Source organism: Perissodus microlepis, chromosome 9 (genome assembly GCF_051167445.1).
Source record: "Perissodus microlepis isolate ML-2025 ecotype Zambia chromosome 9, ASM5116744v1, whole genome shotgun sequence".
Lineage (NCBI taxonomy): Eukaryota > Metazoa > Chordata > Actinopteri > Cichliformes > Cichlidae > Perissodus > Perissodus microlepis.
The window spans coordinates 23,447,177-23,471,085 of record NC_140469.1 but is presented as its reverse complement, the minus strand read 5'-3'; the positions used below and the strand labels follow the sequence as shown (position 1 = coordinate 23,471,085).

At 41.9% G+C, this 23,909-nt stretch overlaps 1 protein-coding gene across 6 annotated transcripts in view; it reads right to left on the bottom strand.

Annotated features, from left to right (window-relative positions):
• The window catches only part of arhgap21a (Rho GTPase activating protein 21a), a 103,574-nt gene that overhangs the window by 12,615 nt on the left and 67,050 nt on the right, over positions 1-23,909 (bottom strand). For 3 of the 6 annotated variants that reach the window (XM_084939723.1, XM_084939722.1, XM_084939719.1), the window contains 10 exons: positions 18,572-18,664; positions 17,651-17,729; positions 15,191-15,245; positions 12,138-12,161; positions 8,736-10,704; positions 2,019-2,165; positions 1,826-1,928; positions 1,261-1,297; positions 851-970; positions 253-552 (listed from right to left, as the gene is read on the bottom strand). In XM_084939723.1, coding sequence (XP_084795849.1) covers positions 253-552; positions 851-970; positions 1,261-1,297; positions 1,826-1,928; positions 2,019-2,165; positions 8,736-10,704; positions 12,138-12,161; positions 15,191-15,245; positions 17,651-17,729; positions 18,572-18,664 — 2,927 coding nt within the window. Of the gene's footprint in view, positions 1-252; positions 553-850; positions 971-1,260; positions 1,298-1,825; positions 1,929-2,018; positions 2,166-8,735; positions 10,705-11,485; positions 11,811-12,137; positions 12,162-15,190; positions 15,246-17,650; positions 17,730-18,571; positions 18,665-23,909 lie in introns of those variants that run through there. The other 3 variants (XM_084939721.1, XM_084939720.1, XM_084939724.1) reach the window with 3 other exon arrangements.

Genomic DNA, 23,909 nt, shown 5'->3' with positions numbered 1-23,909 from the left:
CAAACCGCTTATTCAACCCGTGACGAACATGATAATATTGGTATCTGTTTTTATGACTTTATCACATCTGAACACAAAATTTTTCAAATTCTTTCAGTGTTTTTTTTTTTCTCCAGAGGAGACGAGCAGAGTCACAGCACTTGGACTCAAACAACTGAACTTTAACTTAATTTGCCTGCTTATGAAAGTTTGGGTCTTGTGACTGCTTTTTGTATAATGACTGTCCCAACAGTTTGAACCCAAGACTCGCACCTCGTCATCCAGGTTGCTGTTCTCCTGTATGACTCTGATCCAGGCCAGCATGTCCTCCCGGTCCTCAGCCTGGAACAGGTACTCGCAGTCCGACGTGGTCAGCCTCAGGACGTTCTTCCGCTTCGTGTCGCTGTAGGAGATGTCAATCAGGCAGGACTTGATGCTGATCGGCAGCGGCTCATCCACTGCTTGGCAGTTGGCGTGTGCTTGGCCCTCCTTTTTGTCTTTGTATAGGCAGAGGTAGTTTCCTCTCAACACGGCGTACATCTGTTTCCACGGCCGCATGCCTCCTCCGACACGCTACATAAAACACGTCATGAAGAAGAGAATAGTTTACAAAGCAAAATAGCAGGAATTCAACCAATCTTAAAAGCACTACTATTGCTTTATAATCACTGTGTTGTGGACAATATGAGACAAGAAAATCTAAACTGATCAAGCAAGTAAAACAAACAGCAGAGGAAATATAGATAAGATATCATCAAGAAGGAGCTGTTATGGTTAATAAACCAAATTTTGAGCAGGTCAATGGATATAAAAGTGTGTGAGGCTTGATTTCTGTGGCACTGTGTGAGTTTTAAACAGAGGCGGTGCACACCTTGGCCTTTTCTGTATGAAGCTGCTTAAAATGCAGCAATCCCTCCTTGGTGGCGTCACAGAAGACGTCTGATGAGGAATCTCTCCTTGACCCTGAATCATCCGATGACCTGTCCACAGCCTGAAACGGAGACGAAACCAATGCAAACACATGAAAGCCCGAAAGGTTTTCAAGTGCAAGACGAGGCGAAAGTGCACCAGTGATATACAGTAAATTAAAAACTCCTTTTAAATGAATCATTTACAAAAGCAGCATGACGCAACTCCCACGGCTCTCCCAATTTTCCACAATTCATTCACATTACAGTGAGAGAAGTTTATAATGTGGGTGTGAAACAAAGGTTGTATAAATATCTGAGCAGGAAATGCTGACAAAACAAAGAGCCGACAGTGAGCTCATAAAAAACTTACCTTCATAAGACTTTTCAGACCAGGTATCAAGGACCGCCTAGACAGAAATGGAAAAAAATGTGAGGGCAGCAGAAAGTATGAGATGTGTGTGAGAATAAGCGTTTAACACTACATCAAATAATAAAACCTGCTTCAGTGGGATTGGTTCAAACAAAATGTGCTCGTTCTCTTTGGTTGTGGAGTAAAACAGAACCAAAACAACCTCTGACTTTACTGTTTAGGAAAGACATCACCCTCTCTTAAGAGTGTAAAAGCATTGTGTAAAAGCAAAATTGATCAGTCACAGGAGTAAGGTACCCATAAATCCATCCACTGCCAATAAGCTTTCCAGAAATGTGACCTAACAAGTGATCAGTAAATTCTTAAAACTCTGCACACAGCTGATGGACCCGTATCGGGGTTAAACGCAGAGGTATGTTCCGCTTTTTGTGCAGCGCCATGTTTTTCCTACTCCACTGTAAATAATCTACTAAAACCTGCCTTTGTTTGTCCTGTTTTTTTAATACAAGACTGATAGTGGCTGTTTTCACAAGTTTTTACATGCACTGTTGTGAGAGCATCTTACCCTTTGCCTTCTTCCCGGTAGTTATCGAGGCCTTCATCGTACGACTTGGAGCGCTCAGTTTTAGTACCAGAATCTGACTCAATAATTGTGAGACGGAGAGAATCTATTAAAAGAGGGTCACATAATTATTTGAAACTGTCCCTTTCTGCACCAAATTCAGCAGCTGACTAACCCTTTGATATGGAAAACACACCTTGGTCATGTGACAGCTGGCGGCGAATGAGAGGGGACGGAGAAGGGGGGCTGGCTGGGATGGTGGTGATGACGGGCGTTCCAGATATCACGGCTGAGGCGGGGATGTGCGCACTCTCCAGGTCGATGCTCGGACTGGACGGTTCATCTGAGGACAGAAAAGAGGAAACTGAGTTCAGCAAGGCAAGAAAATCATAAAACACTCCCTTGAACATGAAGTATAATAGTCAGAATATATCAGCTAAAAGCTTAAACATACTTAAAAAAGGATCACATGAACACTCAGGCTGGTTTTAAAAAGTTTCTTAAACAAACTGTAGTAAAATTACAACATGTTAACTAGATTTTTACCCAAATATTCAACTTTTCATATATTTGACTATTTCACTGGGTGGGTCCCTCGGGTTGGTTGCTTGGCTACAGAGTAAAGTGTCCAACATAAGGACCAGGCTGGCTTTGGAAAACGTAAAATGCGAGCATAAATGTTGGACTTTTAATTGTATTTCTAAGTTTCACAGCTTTTTCTACTAATAAAGATCTCCGCCATTTAAATTCATGCTACACCAAAATAATTAAGTTACAGATTTCTGTATTTTAATTCTTAAAATGTAAGCTCAAAGAGTGCCGCTGACAGGAGGCTTTTATACATGTAGCACAACACCTGATCCAGAACTGTAATTAGGACTGGCTTTAAACAAAGTGAAAAACTGTGTGCATGTCACCAAAGTAAATGTGCAAACGCATCGTAGCAGTCGTAACCAGATTCCTACTAGCGCCCTGTGCATGGGGCTTGTATTGTTGGCAGCCTGGTAGCTCACCTGGTAGAGCAGATGGTCAGAACCTGCATGCAAAACGGTCACTGGCCAGCTTTGCATAGAGACAAACTTGCAAAGAAGTCATTAGTAATTCTAGTTTTTCACTGAAGTCCATCTCTTATAAATTATGCAAAGATTCAGTGAAAGTTGTATTTAAATTAGGAACTTCATCATAGATTTCCACTAAGTTTATAATAACATTTTAAAAGATTTTTTAAAATCACTATTATATTAGGGTGAGAAGTAAAGAACAACATTTGCAAAACTAATATGAATAAAAGTCAATAATTTATAAAGCATAAGAAAAAACATCGAAGACAAAAATCATCATGAAGTTAATAAACTACTGTGACTCAATCAGGCTTGTCACAAATGGCAGGTACAGCTATGAGTACAGACACAGGCCACTTATTGTTATGAAGCAGCCTGAGCCCGAGGCTCAGAGAAGACAGACGTGGTGATGATTCAGGAAGACCTGACAACAAATCAATAATTACATTAAGTCCTCAAAAGTTCACAATTCAGTTTCAAACTGTTCAAGTCAAAAACATGAGGCTCTTCCAGTTTATGACAGAGGTTGCACAACCACAGGAAAGTGAATACCATTAATGGTACACAGCCATAAAGTGTGCAGATAAGCTGACGCTGTCACTTAAAGGGAAGAGAGGTGTGACAAACCAACAATTCCAACCATGGCATAATCATGATCCAAATATGTATTTTCCTAACACGGTTAATCTGCTGGCGATGCTAATCATACCACACCTTTGAAATGTATTCAACTTAACTCAATAGGAGCCATAATACTGCAAATTAGAGCAACATTAACCAAGGTCTACGTCATGTCTGCTGTCTCAACTTGAATAAACATTGCAGCAAACAGCAATAAAAAGCAGCGATAAGACGTATGGAGAGAAGACTACATGATGCAGACAGAGACTCAGTCAGTCAGTCAGCTGATAAGCACTTCAGTCCAGATAAGCTGCTACAACCCCTTTCCTTTAAATACACAGATGCAGTACAGTCAGCTTGCATTATATCATCACAGGCGAGACTGTGTCACAACGTGTGATATGCAATATCTGCAAAGCGGCAAACCCTAAAAACAAATTAGGAGACAGGTACAGCGAACAAGTAGTTGCAGAAATGAATCTTATCAGCGAATATGGTGATGCAGAAAGTAGGGCGAGACCACACAGCGGATATTGTTATTGAAAGCTCTCTTTATAATAGTGCAGAGCACAAGTAAATGGTTCAACCAGAGACTTCAAACTTGTCAGGTCACCATGGCACGAGGAGAGAATATCTTTTTCAAATTCTTACAAATTCATCTCCAGAAACGTAACTGTCGCTGTTATTTAACATGAAAAGTGCCCTGACTACAAAAGACAAATAGCTAAAAAGAACAAAACAGCGAAAAGATCTAAAAGACACAATTTCCTTGCAAACTGTTTACTTTCAGTGCTGCCATTTAACGTGAAACATGTGCTCATTGTAGGGTACAGATTACTGCTGTGAAACCTCTCTTTCCTCAAACCGCAAAGACATCTCCCATGACACTGCAAACCTCATTTCTGCAAGCAAGCCAGATGCCCATTTGCTTTAATCACTTGTTTATATACCTCTAACTCTGTTTCTGGGAAGATGGTGGCAGCCAGCGAGTTTTGACACGTACAATTACAATTTATTTTTGATGGGATATCACTTTCATACATCAAGACTGATTTGGCTTTAAGCAGGAGAACATGCACCTATCTACATCTAGACAACATGTTTGGTGTTTTTTTGTTTCTGGTCAATATAGTAAATACAAGTGTACGTCGTTTCTGTGGGTACAATAAAGTTCTCATAAAACATCTCTACAGATATGACTTTCATATGGTTTTATTTGTGTTCCGTGTGGAAAATAACAGCATAAACTCATTAACCTTCCAGATCTGTTCCAATATATTTACCAAAATCGTTAGAATATAGGCACACTACATAAAAGCAAATGGTGACTCCAATTCAGTCAGAACCACTGTAGTGAAAAAAGCCTGTTACTGTATTTCAGTCTGCAGTAATTCATATTATGCTTCAATCACAACTGAAGTACAAATAAGCCTCTACCGCCTTGTGACTAGGAAAAATCGGTGGTTGCCTGGTAACTGCATCGAATTTTTCTGCTGTCACACACCGATGGCAAGCGATTGGGTCACCACTAAAGACTGCAAGGCAGTTGGACAGGTTGCCTGATGGGAGGCAACCTGTCTCCAAATAATTGCAGTACAGCTTGGACCAACTGCAATCACTCATAGACAGACTGTCAAAGGCTTACTAATAGCTAATTTATTGTTGCAGACAGATTGCCAACACAGCAATCAATTTACAGCAACATACATTTCTATTTAATGTAAATTTCTCTGCATGCACACAGTTTTTGGATTTTCACCAATTTCTCACAGCTAATCACTAATTATCACGAACAGATTGCACGTTAACGCCAACTTGACCCCAAATTGACTGACAGCTGACTGACTCCACCTTATTGCCGTTTAATTGCCATTGTTGATGCACCAAAGTTGCTTTGAAGACAACAGCTGACTTCCAAGCAACTAGCTCAAAGTCAACAAGATGCCATGTTCATTGCACATGCTGTGGTCTCCAAACATTAGGCAGTATTGCTCTTTTCTGGGGGGTCCCTACCTTCCCATGGTAGGTAGCACTGTTGTTATCAAGTAACAGGACTGCAAACTGAGCTCAACTTTTTGACTTGTCAGCAATAAAGCTAGTATTTTAAATGAGGCTCATTTCTTCCTCTGAATCTTGGAAATATGTTATAGTTCTGATTTTCAAAATAAATGCTTGGACTTCAAAGTACAGAATTCACAAACACAAAGTGGATCTACCAAGTAAATACACTGGAGTCTGGGGCAAGTCTGCTGTTGCTTGGAGTAATTTAAAGTGAGAGGAAATGGGATAAATAAACAAACTACCCTCCAACTTTCATAGCAAGATAGAATGAATTTACACACTGCCATCAGTTTCTGTAGATTAGCAACTAACCTAGATCTTGTCCAAAATTATTACATGTGGATTTTTTATGTTTTGGCACTCATCCATGAGGTTCCATGAGGGACTCTGGGAAAATCAATGCAAGAAGAAAGAGTCCAGCATGCAGGCTCCAGATGCTTCACATCAAGTAAATAACACGTAAACAGTAAATTAATGAGCTTCAAAGTTACTTGTTGGTTGATTTTGTTATCTTTGGGTAAAAACCACACTAAACCTCTTTCCATCCTCTATTCTCAGCTAAACTAACTCCATGCTGTTGCTTAATATACAACAGACTGCCATGAGAGTATAAGCAATATCACACTGCTGTCTCATAACATGATAAAAAAAAACAACCCCAGATTGTTCTGATTTAAGGCACATTACTGCTATAGCACCAAGATCTCCATCTAATCTTGATCGAAATGCTGTGAACGAGACCACGAGATGTGAGGGCTGCCTCTGTGAAGTGCTGCTGGAAGAGGATGTGATTAATCCCTGCAGGTTCTAGGACACCAGACAGACACAAGAGCTGCTCTCATTGGATGGTAATGAGTCATCAATGAAGACACAACTGAGGATGCAAGGTCGAGTTCAAGCTTGTCAGCCTCTAGAGTTGTACGAGATTTGGAAAGACAGAAGATGCTTCAAACATTACTCAATAACTTCATTCTATAAACACCTCAACGTGTAAATGCAGCTCTCAGCTTCAGTTCATGAGGAAAAAAAAAGAATCATCAGAAACATGAGCAGACGTGACATATCGCATGTTTTTCTAGTAGTGTACGTTACATTCTGTTCCCTGCACAAAAATACATGAAATAAAATAAACTTTTGGCAGGCAGATAATGTACAGCAGTTGTTCCACTTATTGTTTGGAAGCTTACTATGAAATGTAATTGAAGCAGATTGCTGCAGGAATGCTCTCATTTCTCCGCTATGTCATAGTCCATTAGGACGATACGCTTAGGTTTCTTTCTCTGTGCAACACTGGTGGAAATATGAGATGTTTCAGGGAGTGTGTGTGTGTTTATTGACTTGGAAAGCAGCTCTGTGAGTGCGTACGTGTGCGTAGTGCGCACCCTGTGTACTTTTTCTGTGCTGCCCTTTCGGATGCCATAGGATTGTCTGAATATGTCATGCTTACTGGCAGTACGGTGTCACGTTGTAACACACGCTTAACACTACATCATCCCAAGTTCAAAATGCTGAACACAAACATTGCTTAACAGCAGCAAAACTTTTTAAAAATTTTAATTTCTATACTGAACACTGTCCTTTAAAAGGCAGTTTACCACCAAAACACAGGTTAACTGGATTCATTCTTATTCACACTGAGCAAACCTTGCAGGGAATTCCCCCATCTGATTATGCAATAGTATATCCATGATGACATTTAGACACAATGTATTTCATTGTAGCAGCAAAAGTGGGGCAACAACGGACAAGCTTAAAGTTGATTTTTAATGCATTTTTCTGATGAAATGCTATTGAAACAGGAAGTTCAGACTAATTTTTTATTATAATTATTTGGCTTCCATGGTTTTTGGTTATGGTGATTTTTATTTCCTTTAAACAGGAAGATACTGAAGGCGTGTCTACATTTTTGTCCTCGGGCAGCCAACAGTGGAGAATATCACTCTCACCACCTTAAACTGTGGATTTTGAGATGGGAGTGTCATGTGGAAGGAAAATATGTTTCTCACTTTTCATTTGATATCACTTTAAACTTGGGTTTCTAACTGCTAAATATGGAAATTACATGTGAATTAATTATGAATTAATTACTCTTTTTTTTAACATTTAATAAATTACAAACATAACCAAAACATGCATGAGAAGGTATCACTGGGTATTATAGATTTTTTAAAAGATTTTATAAAAACCCAAGAAACCCCTGAAATATAGCTATGAGCAAACCAGAGTGTGAACTCAACAGCCCATCACTGCATGATCATTTTACCTACAGAGAATTAAATATGTCATATGTCTTCATCTATTGATCTATAAGAGTGTGTTAAACTACTGATTGTATTTTTACTGTGAAGTTCTACCTGTCCTGCAAGATTAATGCCCATTGTCATGCATGGCTAACAGTAGCATTCAACTTTTCGATACAAAGCTTTTTATCTAGACTCAGTATTTACACATATATTATTTCAACACTGAAGCATGTCAGTATTTATTTTATGTAAAACCTCTTTTTATTTAAAAATGAACTTGATCATTTATGACAATTAATTTTAGTCACTTAAGTCAAAAGAAGACAGTTCTTCGCATCCCCAGTTATTTATATTTGGTGGCATGGCTCTAGTCTTTCACCTTTCCATCTTTCCTTGATGCATTCATATGTTGAAAACCTAAGACGGGAGAGTAGCAGCAAGGTCCTCGTATAAAAAGGAGCAGGCATCAATGACCACAGACATTATTTAAGTTAGACACAGCATAAATTGAAGAGGTGGGCAGCAAAGCGGCTTGCAGATGCACAGCAGCGGTAAAGCAGCTTATATAGCTCACCCTATGTAAAATCAGCCAAATCATTAGCTGATGTGAACTCACACTAAGATCATTTGATCTGTCTGGACTGCCTATACTAATACTATGCTAAACTCTATGCGTAGTGCCAACAGGTGCCAACAACCATCCTCAAATTAACTGCAGTCTGAATTTTCTGCTTCCAAGTTCTAGATGAGGAAATACAGTTTTACCTAATAAGTAGACATGAAAGCAACATTGTGCCTGATGATTTGATGGCAGCTTTCTGATAGTTGAAGCTTAAAATGAATTTCAGCAGTACTTTGACAAAACAGACTGTTCTTGTGTCAAATTTGTTGCTATAGAAAGAACATATAAAGATAAGGAGGTCTTACCTATGAAGGGGATTGAATCCAGAGAGTCATCCAAGTTGTTGGATCCGGACTTTTGCCGTGTGTCTCCCAGCCTTCTCAGATGCATCTCCCTGTAGCTGTCACTAGACGCCCAGCACATTGCTGCATCTGCAGAGCCTGCCTTCACTAAGTGTGGTGACTTATGAGTCATTCCTCTCTGGTTGTCATTAACAGCTATTACATAGGACGGAGGGCGAACATGAGCAGTTCCAGAGTTTTTGTCCCTTCTGAGGACCACAACGGTAGCATCAGGTCCTTCAACACCCTCTGCAAGACTGCCGTTAGTCCATACAAGAGAATTAGTGGAACTAGAGGTTTCTTTGACCTTTGGCTTTTGGGTGACAGCTCCATTACTGGTAGAAGCACTGCCAGCACTTTGTAGTTGTCTCTGCGTGGGCAGTTTAGACGGAGGACCAGAGCAAGAGGAGGATCTGGCTGCTAGCCCCGCCTCTGACCTGCTCTCTATTTTCAGACTGTCAGCCCTGGACCTGAGCTGCAGGTGCATAGGGGAGGAGTAGCCCATATGGTTGCCCGTGATGTTAGCTCTTTGGTCTTTTAGAGGGTCCATGGGTTTAGTGGAAGGTAAGGCAGGTGAGGCGTCTGAGATGGCACTTTTGACAGGCAGACGTGACGGCCTCATTATGATGCCATCTGTCCTCGATGGTAGTGCAGAATCTGTTGTACCTTTAGTAAATACAGGAGCTGCTAGAGGTGAGTTGGAAAATCCCTGCCCTTCTTCCTCTTGTCCAGTGAGACTCCTGTTTAGATGAGGTAAAGCCCTCAACTCAGATCCCTGCCTGCTAGCCCTGGCTTCCTCTCCCTGACCCAGCTGAAGCCTGTCCTCCACTCCTAACCTGTCTCCAGAGAGACGCCCACCTAGCTCTCCGGGATGCTGACCCAGGTAATCACAAGACCGAGCACGAGGTTTGGTGACTCCTGTTGGGGTTGAGAAAGGCAGAGCATCCTGTGAAGCGCTACGAGGCCAGTTCCTAGTTGTTATCGTCCTCTCTGCCCCGCCTCCTAGCCTCTCCTGGGAGGCGCTGCGCAAAGGAGCTGTCACTGCAGCACCTTGACTACCTGTATCCACCCCACGGTCATTGGATGCACTCCTGCGTCTAACCTGGGATTCCAGTGCCCCTCTCTGACTGGCAACGGGAGGAGATGTTGTTCGTTGCTGGGTGTAGACAGAACTAGAACTGGAAGCTGCACGCAAGGTGTCCAAGCGTTCCTGGATGGTGCGGCAGCCATAACTGTGCAGTCTTTTGGCATCAATATAGTCCTTATAGGTGGTGTAGTTTTTCCAGTCAATGTTCTGGTGAGGGGAGGTGGAGGGAGCTGTGGGAGAGGGTGAGTAGTGGTTGGCGCTGGGTGAGATGGCAGTGGAGAACGTGTCCTGCGAGGCCCGTCCAGGTGGAGATAAGGTGTCAGGATAGATTCCAGGTCTAGAAGTTGAGGAAGGGGGGTAGACTGGCATTTCTGTGGCGCGTGAGGAGGGGTACTGTAACTGAGCGCTCCCAGGGACTGAGGGAATAAGGGGTCTTGGTCGGGTCGAGCCAGAATCTGTTGTAGGACCATACCGGTTTTCCTCAGTCCTGTGGCTGGGTCCAGCCCGAGCCACCCGAGACCCCCTCTCAATCTGATCAGGGGGCCCTGTCCTCACATTGTCATTACAGACACACACCACTGTCTGAGACTTTGACGTCTGCTGGGGAGGAGAAGGAGGAACAGGGATTTCCACCCGATAGCTCTTCTCTGTGGCGCCCCCTCGCCTCCCTGGTCCTTGAACTGGCCCTCTGGGAGTCTCAGTGACAGTGACAGGCTCTGGTGACTGAGCCATGCCTGCAGCCTTGACTTCTATCCGTGGGTAACATATGGGAGGGGGCTCAGGGATATTCTGGGCATTTCCGCTGTATGCCTCATTTCCTTTGAGGTATGCATCCTGGGAATACGCCTGCAAGAGATTATAAGAAATTATATCACTTTGGTTGCAGAGAGGTTTAAGAGCTAAACCAATCCCATCACATCCACAGAGATCAACCTAACCAGAGAACAGATATTTTAAACTCTCTTAAAGGACAAGCATGGAGTGGGAAGTGCTGTAGAGTTGACACAACAACACTTGACACAAATATAACTGGTGCAGACGCATTTCCAAAAATATCCAAGAATACAAAGAGTGGGATATCTATTTTTGCCCTGTCATCTCATTTCTCAAGCAGCATTGCTAAAGATGCATTTACAACCACATCTCATATTACACCTCCACTGCCATTTCAGCCACAATAGCATGTTCCTATAGAAATACTACATCTGCAGTACAAAAACATTGTAGCTCAAGTTACAAAACTGGAGAAGGGCTCGTAATCCACAAGTGTCATTTATTGACAGGAGTCTTTGTATGAGCTGACAAGATTATCAGAAAGTCAAACACTGCTGCATACCCACAGCAAACTGGACGTGACAGATAGGACAACTGGATTGATCCCGTCTATACCACTAAATGAATAGCACGCCATTTCTTCAAATCAAACACAGCTCTGCTCAAAGTTTCTCAATTCTTTTTCTAGGAGACGGCAAACAAATGTTGCAGCCTAAACTCCTCTGTAAAAAAAGAAACACAAGTGGGAAAAGGAGGCTGCCAGAGAGGGCAATAAGTAGAGAAAGAAAGCTGGAAAATCCAGAATAAACCCTCAGAGTCAGAGTGAGGATTAATCTGGCAGGGGCTTACCCACCTTTGGTACTGAAGAGTGTGCCCTGAGGCATGAGGAGAGGGTGAACGGGGGTCTCCTCTGTCTGCTGTTGGCAGCTAACGTTACTTCTGTCAGCATGGCTTCACAATTCTACAGTCACTGAAGCCACCGAGGTACTTTCCGTGATAAAAAGTTAAAGAAAAACACTTTGTTTTGCCACAGATGGCGTCAGAAAAAAACTCCTGGCCGCATACTGAACAGACTGTATTTCCACATCCTTTCAGCACAGACGTTCTTGAGAAAATGAAAGGGAGAGCGTTGTGGCGTTGGACTTTAATCAATTGCACTCTACCTGAGGTGTCAGATTACAGCTGCATCAACAGTAACAGCACTACCTCGGCTGCCGGGTGCCTCCCTCTGAAACTACGTTCAATCCAAGAGAACTCAATTTCCTCACCGTGGAAAGCACAGAGGGAAATTTAGAAGGTCTGTTGACAGACGATTTCAGGGCATTTGTTTATCCTTTAAACACATGTTTCCCTTCTTTCCCTTAACCTACTTATCAGGATAAGAGAAAAACACCCTGCTCTACCTGTCCTACCACTGCAAACACAATCTCAAGACAAGGGGAGATCTTTCATAAGGGGTGAAGGAAAGTGGAAGATGAGAAGATTAGTATGATTTCCCTTCTTACCAGAGCAGTGATATCCCTGGAAAACTGCAGTCCACAGATTAGATAAATGGAAGCAGAGAGAGAAAAAAGGAAATAAAGAGAAGTAAACAGGTAAGAATAAAGAGATAATGAGGTACCAACGATAGACTTCGGCAAAAGCTAAAAATACATCTCGCTGTAGGAAGGCTGAACAGAGGCGTCACAGTCAGTCAAAGTGGAAAAATAAGAATTGAAAAGAGCGCAGCTGCCCATTTGGTGTTCGTCTTAAACCTGAATACCTTCCTGAGTCTCGTTGTTTGTCCCCATTATTTCGTCCCCTCACCTTCCTCCGCCTCCACCACACAGCACAGTCGCTGTCAGAACACACTGGCAAATATATTCTGCTGGCCTTTTCTCCTTCTACATACTCTGCATTTCTTCCCTTTGCTCTGTCACTCTCACCTGCTCACTGTGGTAACGCCCCTCCCTTGCCCTTCCTCGCCGGCTCCTGGAGCATTTCGTCGCCCTTGTGTGTTACACTCTCTCCACACTTGCCTCTTTCCTCGTCTTCCCTCTGATCTGTCAGATGCTGCACTGTCAGATTTTTTTTTTTTTTTTTGCTCTTTTGGGTGAGCACCCTTACTTGCCTGATCTGCACCAGCTTCCGCCTTGTAAACAGAGCACTGAGGGGAGTCAGCTGACTGCAGCTGCACGCCCTCCGGTTAGGACTCAGTATCTCCCAAAACAGACATTTAAAAAGAGACACATACATATTTACTGATACTCGTGTTGCCGCTTCAAGCTCCTTTTATCTTATGGAAACAATATTAGATCGAGTCTTCTCAATCTTGTCAATATGAGCTCCACATGAATACCAGAAATTTCATATATTTCCTTTTTATGGGATAGAATCTAATGCACAAGATCAAATATTAAATATGGAATGAGAACTATGAGCTTGTTTATTCACATTTCACTTTTATGTGGGGGCTCATTCTGGATTTTAAATAGGTCAGATTGTTGCAAACTGTACATTAAAATGGTGAAATTAACTCTGATTGTTGTTTTCCTCCATGAGGAGAAACAGCTAATTGCTTCCTTTGAATCCCTTGTGAGCTCTGATTCATTCCAAAAGGCCAAAAGCAACTTTCTGTGGCTTTTTGGTGAGCTGAGGCCAAACTAACAAGCTATGTGAGGAATTTAGCAACACAGTGGGATCTGACTCAGCTCTCTGCTTCAACTGTGATTTTCCCAAGCAGAGGTTAGAAATGTGTGGCGACTGGTTTGACGCGGCTTTGCGCTGTTATCGTCTGAGGTGCTCTGGACCCTGACTGATGCCGTATGCTGGTTGTTTGCATCACTGAGCTCCTCAGGCTGATCGGTATAAACTCGCGGAGCTGCGGCATGAAACCTGGCTAGGCGGCGTTCCTATTTGCTGGTTTTACTCCCGGCTTTTTGAAAACTAGCCCACCCACATGGGACAATCAATACAAGCTTTAAGTATAAGAACAACCCTTAAGAAACATTGCATAGAGTGGGTGGTTAAACATTGACTCAACACTGGAATGATTACTAGAGTTCTTCCACAGTGGATTAATCATGTGACTACAAACTGCAGCCTGTAAATCCCTGCTAGTCTTGACTAGCTAGCCATAATCAGACGTTAACGACACATTTTTCTCATCATAAGACGTTTTCTCCTGATGCTCAAATTTATGTAAATATTTGTTTTATTTAAAGACGTAAATAAAACGATAAAAACCTGAATTATGGTGTAATTGTCATTAATACTGTACTGTGGCGCCATATGACATCTGAGGTCATCATACTCGGTAACCCTAACACAACCTTAACCCTTTCATTTGGAGAAAGGTAAAACAGACTCTTTTAGATAAAAATGTGAATAGTTTTTGACGCGTGCCAGTCAGAATGATTATTTTAGTTGTTCATTGATTGCAAAGACTAGCAGAATGTTTTAATGAAAACAAAACTTGTGTATTCTGTTTGCCTGGGTTATGCATGATTTGCATCTATGCTGAATCCATGTAGAGGCCACCAAGTAACCTATGCAAGTGGCCAGTGCTGTTGCCAGCATTGTGCCACCAACACACTAGTTGGTTCTGGAGTTTCTCTATTTGAATGGATCCACTGTATTCCAGTCAAGGTGAAAAATGAAGATAAAACGATGATGGTACTGAACAGGCCAATCACAGTCTTTACAGGTTGCTCTGATGCGACGCAGTTAGTTTCTAAGAGTCACGGCGTCGGGTTTCAGAAGGGTTTGTGGTCACAGCGTACCTCCGGTACTCAGAAGCTTAGATCCCACTTTAGAGTCACAGACCTCAGAGGGTTAGGCAAAACAGCATAATTTGCAGCCAGTAACACAAGTTGTCTGCTTTGGAGTCTGGACACCAAACTGACAATTTAAAGCAACTGTTTGGCTACATGGCAAGCATCTGTGGAACTGCTGCAAGAAAAATCTGACAAGTAAAGTTTTCACTGGCTCCAGCTGCACAGTGGAGAGCCACAGAAAATGAATCTAAAAGCAAACTTCAAGAATGATCTTGTCTGTAGCCAGCATTTTGAAAGGGATGATGAATGTGACTATTGTTGGATAAAAAAATTCCTTCCTGAGTCATATTTGTTCATTAAGCCGGGAAACCAGGTGCAACCAAGGTAATGCTTTTGTATATTGCTACACAGGTTAGCTGACTATACGTTACTGTATATACCCGACTGTTTGACACAATCACAAGAAAAACAGTGACAGCGAACAAAGTAAAATACTGTAAAGTATCTCTTTTGAGTCTGGTTTGTTTGACACATCCAGAGCATTTTTCTTCAGCAGAACAAAGGTGATTATTTAATGTAATTTCAAAAGATTAGCAGGTTAAGTTTTAGTATGCCTGCACACGTACTGCACGATGGATGGAATGAAGAGACAGACATTTTAATGTCAACATAAGTGAAAATTAATTATAGCCATTCATAACCTAATCCTAGAGTCTTAAAAGCTGCTCTCCAGTTTTACAACTGGGGATTATCTCTTTAGATGTTTGTGCACTTGTGGTATTTACAGATAAACAAATGCTTACCAGCTGCAAAATGTCCTCATCCTTTGGCATCACACAGAGTTCCAGCAAGGCATCACTGATGGATGATAAACATAAGAGAGAGAGAAAGACAGAGAGAGAAACAGTTATAACATAGAGCTCAAATTAAGGACGTGTGAACATTTCTCGTAAGAAATGGCCAGGTGACATATTAAAGGAAAAAAACCTCGACTCTTAACCACTGCAGTGACAGGGTTGGGTGCCTCTGTTATGCCATTGGGGGCATTTCAATGGCAAAATTTGGATTGTAATGTGATTGGTATCTTCCAGGATGAGAACCTGGGCCAGGCCACACCAACAGGACATACATTAAAGGGCTGAATGACTAAAGTTGCAAAGCAAATGTTATCAGAGAAAAAAAGCAGTTCTTTGATTTGATGGTCTTCATATTTCTGAGATCTCAACCCAACTGAACATCTCTGGGAGATGTTGGACTCATCAGATTAAGGTCTCGCCATGTCTGCATGTGCTGATGCGTGGATGACTCAGGTCTGCTGTAGCTGTGCACTGTCACCAGAAGGAAGACTCAAAAATATGAGGGCTACTCTTATTTGTGTTGTTATTTCTGAAGCAGGGATGTTAAACTCATTTCACTTTATGAGCCACATACACCCCACTTTTATCTTAAGTTTATGTTAATTCAAAGAAAATGTCTGGATTGGAGTCTTTTCTGGGCCACGGGCCTTATGTTTCACATTCCCGTTCTTCTTTTTTCTGGTTCACCTCCCGAGCTTGTTTGTACAACATTGTCCTTTTTTGTTTTTTCAAAGCACCACACTGAAAGTCCCTTTGACTAACAGAAAGTGTGCGTAAACATCAAAACATCTGCCAGGAAGCACTCATGGGCTTAGCTGGAAAGTGTCTCAAAGTGTGTGAGCTGGGCACTGGGATTGGTCTATTAAGAATGACGTGAAACCGAATGTTAAAAACAACATGTGCTGCTATTTAGATTGTTTTTTCCACATTTCTTCCTCTCCCTGGTGAAGCCTGCTATCATTCTCTTTCCTGTTCCGTTTCAAACATTCACCATTCTTGGGAGGACTGCATGCAAGTGTTTCTCCAACGCATCTGCATTGGTTACATTATTACAGTCTTTCTCTCTCTAAGTGCAACCAAAAAGTCATGCAAGCAAACACAAATGCAGGGCCTCAAATTCTGCATGAGGCAGCACTCTCCAAAATCATAACGGTGTTGCCACAGAGTAACAGAAACTGGCATTTTCCCACCTGTAGTTCGTTTACTTTGGTCTGAATCAGCTGATAAATTTGTAAAACTCTAGACGTTTGCCATTATTTGGTTTCTTTTAATAACACTAACAATAAAAACTATGTGAGAATGTTGAGTCCGCTTATTGGCCACATGTGTCAGAGACGGGAGAAACAAAAATCAATCAATATGGAAGCGTACCTTGTTGCTTGTCTAAGCGAGCTCTTTAAATTTATGGCCAGTTGCCAAGGTTATCATACTCAGAATACACAGGCGATTACCTGGAGGACTACTTAACCCTGCGCTGACGGATGCTCCACGCCAGTCCGTTAATCACCTCTCTGTGGTAACTAGACTCCCGCGAAAGCGTTGCGCTAATGTTTTATTGGAACTGCGTTAAACCTGCCTTCTTGTGTTTAAGATTTCGATCCGGCGTCCAGTGTCTGCCACCTGCCTGTCCTCCTGCTCGATTGGATCACCCGGTGCTTCATCTGGCCTCGTCACTAACTCCACGGATTCCCTTCTCACGGACCTTCCCACTTCCCTCCCGAGCCCCACGGTCCCACTCCGATTGTAAGCCCGCTACTCTAACCTTGTCTTGTTGTGCTCCTCAGCTTCCCGGCTCACTAGTAATCTTCTCCCCTTTCTGTTGCATCCTCCCACGGCCCCGATTCCGGCTTCCCCGTGTCATTTGTTTCCCCGGGTTTTTTAGTTCCTTATTTGCTCCTCTGGTTTTCCCGGGCCACCTTTTGTTATTTACAATAAAGTGTCCTTTCCTGCTAGCACTTGAGTCTGCTTCTGGATCCTTTTGTGCACACGCACCTCGGTGCATGACGACAGGAAACATTTCACTTAGACTAGGTGGGCCAGACTGGGGTCAGATCACGTTTTCATCATAAATGGAGATCATGAAAAAGACTGTTATTTGGTCCACACCACAGTGCCCCAATCAAAGTGCACCAAAGAGGATAAAAGAGTCAGACTTTGATTTATGCTGGTATTCTTTTGTCACGTCTCTGTACATCTTTTCACAGCTAAATGTAACACGTGGATGTGAAAGCATGTGAGCTTTCTCTGAGAAGGAAACTCTGCTAAAAATGAACATGTTTCCCAACATCTCTAACTCCTTTCCCATCAATAAGCCACAAACATTTATGAAAGGATTAGATCTTGTGAGTCATTCAGGCTTTTTGTTTTCCCTCAAAATGAATCATTAACTGAAACGTGCAATCTTACCTGTTCTGGATCAAGGCTATGACTTGAGAGTATGTTTTCCCAATGATGCTCTCTCCATTCACCTTCACTATCCGATCCCCTGGGCAGAAAAGAAAAAGAATAAATGAAAGAGCAGCACGTGTTTGTGCTCTGAAAAATGATCTGAAATCACAGTCAACGTGATTATTGACCGAGGAAACCACGATGGAGTGACTCCTTCCAGCACAAACACACATTTGTGTTCAGATCAAAAGGAGAATCGTAATACCAGCGCATGTTTATGTATGTAAAGACCCCATGTTAGGACCTATCTCCAAGTTTTCTGAAGATGGCCATCATACAGGAAGAGAGGGGAGGTGAGTTTAGGAGTGAAACTAAATAATTGTGGGAAAATACCACTCGCTTGTCCCAGGAGGAGAGCGAACAGATAAAGGCAGGCAGCTTTAGACGGCTTGTCTGGACCGCTTTACATTTCCTGTAAAACAACGTGCTAACCTGGCAGTAATTCTGGCAGCAGTAAGCCATCACCTAAATTCCAGGGAAACTGTAAAGAGCAGGAGCTGATCCATGCTTTCACCAAAAAGGGGATATTTTTATGTTCGCTGATTAAAATTAAAAAACTGATTCTTGTTTTGATAAGACAAGAAAAAAAGTGGGAGATGTACAAAGACAAATTTAAGGAGAGGTCAGAATAACAGCGTGCATATTACACTTTGCTCAACCCCCCACGAAGGAGCCATCTGTTATTTTGTAACCTCATATCTGTTTTGCCTGGCAGTTTACAAGGAAGTGAGTTACCTACAGTACAGACATGAAGAAATCTTGGCATAGAAAAGCACTTTGAGGTCAGATATGAGACAGGCAGAGTTAATCATATCTGCCGGTTATTACACTGTGTGTGTGTTAATGTGACTGTGTGTGTGTGTGTGTGTTTGTGTGTACCTGTACAGAGTCCAGCTCCGTGGGCGGGACCTCCCTCCTTCACTTGCTTGACGAAAATCGTGTCCATTGGCTCCAGACGATTCCTCTGTCTCCCTGGCAACCAGAGAGTGAGAGAGAGAGTGAGCACACATGCAGAATGGCGATTGGTCACACAGTTAGGAAAAGAAGCAGCAGTGGAGTCATAACTAGGCCAAATTGCAGTGGGAGAATTTAACAGCTTCACTATTCTGCTGATGATGCTGATTATTGCATATTTCCCCTTTGAAGCCCTGAAATGATGTAAATGCAGACAGTTTGTAGCAAAAACACGAAGTCCAAGGAAAGTATAGAAAAAGGAGAATCTATAAATTTTAGACTGTTGATAGATGATGACTTGCAGAGTATTTTTTCCAGTCTCAAAGAGTTATTTTTTGAAGGTGATTGTGCACATGAGTATGACTGCTACACATACACTTTATGGATAAATGTACTGGGCCACCTGTACTGGGAGCTGCTAAGCTTGGGAAACTGATACTACAAAGGTTCTGGTGAACCGTTTTTGTGCTGATGTCAATGCCAGAGGAGGTTTGGAGCGCTACAGTTATTCATTTAGCAGCTTTTACACACTTTTAACACTCTGCGATTCCCGCTCTGCAACTTTATGCGGTCTGCCACTTCATGGCTGAGTTGCTGTGGTTCCTAAACACTTCCCCTTTGCAATAATACCACTTACAGTTGATGAATGAAAAGCTAGCGAAGAATACATTTCAAGAACTGACTTGTTGCAATGGTGGCATCCTGTTACAGCACCACGCTCAAATTCAATGAGCTCTTTGGAGAAACCCATTCTTTCATGAATGTTTGTAAAGGCAGACTACATGACTGGGTGCTCGCTGCTATGGGACTGAAAATTCAAAAGTTTATAGTTAGTTAGAGTATAGTTAGGGCAAAGGATAGTCTGTGCATTCTCCTGTTATTTGTGAGAATACCTATTTAGTAAAGATAACTTTACTCAGGAAAAACAGCTTACAAAAATATAAAAAGAATCCAATGAATAAAGTTGGAAGGTTCAGTAGTGATAAAAATCACTTCCATCAGAACTAAATATTTGGAAAAAATGTTCAGCCATTTTCATTTTTCCTCTTGTCCAAAGGAAACACCTGGGTTTTCAGTCAGTTTAAAGCAGCAGAGATTTATTTTGCTCTTTCTTTACTTTAAAAGTCAAAATGCAACAAAATAAGTGCTGTTAATATATAATCAAGTTGCCTGCTGTCACCAGATGTTATATTTTGGGTGTTTTTCACTATCTTACTAAACGCTGACATGCTGCAGCTAACAGTTAGTCAGCTGTTTGGTGAATGAGAAAAACTTTTCATTGTCATATGCACTGTCACCGACGGTTTCAACTGTCCTTAAAGTCCAAGGTCAGATCTTTTGTTGTTTTTCTTATCAGCAATTCAAAAAACAAAAGGAAATGCATTGAATTAAATTAAATTAAAACAATGAAAAACAGATTACAAGCTAAAATGTTTGATATCTGCTCAGAAAATAGCCAAATGGGTTAATTTTATTACATTAGCTAACACTGAATGACGCCTTATTTTCAGTTCTGATCAGTGTTGCATTTTCAAACTAACACACGCCGACTTCTTTAGCAGAACCACACAGAAAAATATATTATTTCACATCTCAAAATATGTCATCATCATAACATCCAAACACTGTGCATCAGTTCACAACCTTTCACTGGCTAAGGACAGCGAGGGGAGGTCACAGGATGCTGACATGGCTGCACGCGAACAAGCCACAAAGGAGGTCACTTTCATATGGCAGAGGGAAAGCTAGCACAGCATGCCATGTGACGTACAGTCAGGCAGGCTAGTGGAGAAAACGTAGCTGATTAAGGATCAATACTATCATATTTCAAACATATTCAGACAGCATCTATCTAAAGGTATAGCCAGCAGTTATCCTTGTGTGTAATGAAGATAATAACTGTCTTTAACTGAGCCCATTAAGCCACAATCTCAGTTAACATCGGCTGCCTTTGAGAGCCCACGGGCTTTGAGGAAGTGCAACATCAGAGCATCCCCACTGTTCTTCCCTCAGGGAACGCTGACGACCGTGCCCTGCATTGAGTTCACACATGCATTCACTAGCCAGAGGTTACTCTGACAGTCGGTGTGTTTTAGAGCTCTGAACAGCTGGACTGGAGCAGATGTTGCTAAAGAAAAACTTCAAAGGTGAGGAAACATTCACTGAGTTTACACATGTTGGTCTGGGATCCAACTTGTAACACTGTGTCCCTTTTTTCCTAAAATCATGACTACATCCAGACTGCATGCATTTAATGTCGAATTCCTGCTGGGAGGAACCACAGAAATGTTGCCAGAAGAGCCCGTTGTAATGCAAGTGTGTCACCTTAGTCGTCCTCTTTCCCTGCAAGCCAGCATGTTCAATGTTTATACCACTGCCTCCCTCCTGTGGCTGAATGTGTTACTGCAGGAAATTAACATTCATTATACTGGAGGTTTGACCAACTAGGATGTCAGATAATATTTACTAAAAGGAACAGCATCTGCTGATAAATGTTGTCCCTTGTATGTTCTGGTTTATTTAATCCTCACAATGACAATACCATTATCTCAACCATGTTAGTTCAGGAAGCTATAATGTCACAGATTTCATATTCAAGCTTTAGGTATACAAAAGTCAGTTTGTTACTCTGATGTCAACATTAAATGCACTTCAGAGTTTGACTGAGAGCAGCTGCAGGGTTGTTTCTGATCCAGCAGAGGGCAGCAGAGGCTGTAAAATGACTCATCACCCAGGTATAGCGTAAAACTGTTAAGAGCAGCTTTTCACTCTTCATGCTGATATGATGTCATTGAATTACCCGGTGACTAAACAATTACCAAAACCTTGGCATGCTGACATTGTGGCTCTTCAGCACTCCAAAACAAGCGATGAAAGCTGCACTGATGCATTAGGGCGTGATGTTACAGGCACATTTAAGGACGTGACTGACCCATGCTGTAGCTACAGATGTCAACAAACACTCTCCCCTCCCTCCCCCCTCTCAGTGTGTGTACTAAGCAGGTTCCCCCTCTGCTATTAGCCAACCTCAGCAGGCTCCAGCTCTGCAGCAGAAATTGGATTGTGGAAGTTTCCATGCACTGCAGCTGGATGAACGGGATTAAATATGGAAAGCTTTGGATAGATTTAATGCTCCCAACTGTCTTAAAGCAGAAACTATTATGTGGATTAATGAAATACATCAGTCCGCCTCAAAATGATTTCAGCTCATCTGAAACACAGATGGACAGCTGAATAACAGCAGTGATTTTTGGCGGGAAAATCTTTCACAAATGACACTTATGAACCAGCTCGCGTCACCCTTTTACGTCACAGTAAAAAGGCATATGACTAAAGCAAACTGTGGCAAAGAAGGCATGTGCAACCTGTAAGGTGCCAGCATAGGTATATACACTATAATGTCAAAGGTACTGAGCCACCTACACTCTACCACCTACCCATGATCTGCTCTACTATGGACACCCATGCCAAGAAGCTCCTGGCGTTCAGTTTTGTGCTGCTGGTAATGTCAGAGGAGTTACTGAGTCAGCAGAGCATTGGCAGTTTTTACACACTAGGCCTTTGCACTTGGTGACCTCGCTCTTTAACTTTACCTGGCCTGGCACTTCATAGCTGAGTTGCTATGGTTTCTTAATACTTCCAGATTGCAATAATACCACTAACAGCTGATTGTGAAATATCTAAGAGGGAAAAAAACTCACTAACATACTTGATGCAACATTGCCCACTGGTTCACAAAGGTTTGTAAAGGCAGACTGCTTTCATTTTATGCACCAAATGGACTGAAAACATTTAATAGGTGTGGCCCAGTACATATAGAGTATATAAACCACAGACTGTATATAAAAGATGGGATTAGAAGCCATATTATCACCTATTAACTTATAGAATATGGTTTCTACAATCTTAGATATAATCCTAGATAGGTGGTTGGATTAAACTATAATTGAGTGAGATATCAAATCAGTCTGAATCCTAAAGCAGCCGCTTTAAGATACTGTATAACTGAAATGGTTGACCTGCTAAAAAGAAAAATACTACTTATAGACAAAAGATCTATAACAGGCAATAAACATGTTTATTTTATCTTTAAAAATGAGAATTTTACAGTTGACTCCGTGGTGGAGCCAGCCTCAAGCAGCCATTAGAAGAAATGCCTTTAAAAATGACTTCAGGTATTCTGTTTATCCATGTAAAGGCAAGGGAAAACATCGAATGGGATGAGCTCATTTGCTTGAAAAAAGGTCCTTAAATGACTAATCCATTACTAACATATTATTATTTTGACTTGATTAGAGAAGCAATTCTTTCAGATGTACTTTTGGTTCCACAAATGTAAAACTGAAACGCAATGTTGACACATCTTAATCCATTCAAACCCGAGACAGCTTCTTATCGAGGCCTTTTGGCACTGTTCAAATAGTCTCCAAATACCAAATACCATGCATTTTTGTTCATTTCCTCCATAACTGAAACAAAGTCAGAGAGAAGAGGAAAGCAGACATACATGCATAGACATGCGTTCAGTCTGTTTTTTCTGTTGTTTTCAGTTTGAATCAGTTTTATCAGGTAATTCACTTGACTTTTTGAACCTAGATTTAAATGCTTAATGGATGCTGCAAATTAGCTCCAGCTAGATGCTTTGTATTCATTACGTCTGTATTACGGCTTGCACATATGCAGCAGTATTTATCTGTATTTCTTCCTTTGTATTTATGGTCCAATCTAGAATTTTAAAGTCAAAGGCTTCAGCACTGCTTCCTGACTTCAACAAGCTTGTGTCTGGCTCAGGTCCCTGGCTGCACAGCTGGGCCTGGTTGCGTGGGCCAGCTCCCCGCTCCCCCGTTGTTTTGGGTTAGATAATGTTATTCTACAGAGGGCTGGGCCCGCTGCCCACTCCCTGGATTAACCCTGGCGTAATGCCTCTCTGTCCATCTCGCTGTTCTCTACCACTTGTGTCACTCGCGCATTTGTAAGCATTTCAAATACTAATAAGAAGGTCTGTGCCGGAGTTTAGATGGTTATCTATGACAGGTCCGCTCCATTGGGGAAATATCAAAATGGGAAGTGCCTGACCCTGACACAAGGCAGTCCCCCCATAGTGCAGGAAGGTCAAAGCACAAGTACACTGCACATAAATCCATAAACTCTAACTTCCTCGAAAAGCAGAGCTTGTTTTAAGGCCAAACATGCGCTCAAAGAAACTGAATTGCTTCAAGGCAGAAGATCATGAAAATAAATACTGTAATCCTGCCCTTCCTTC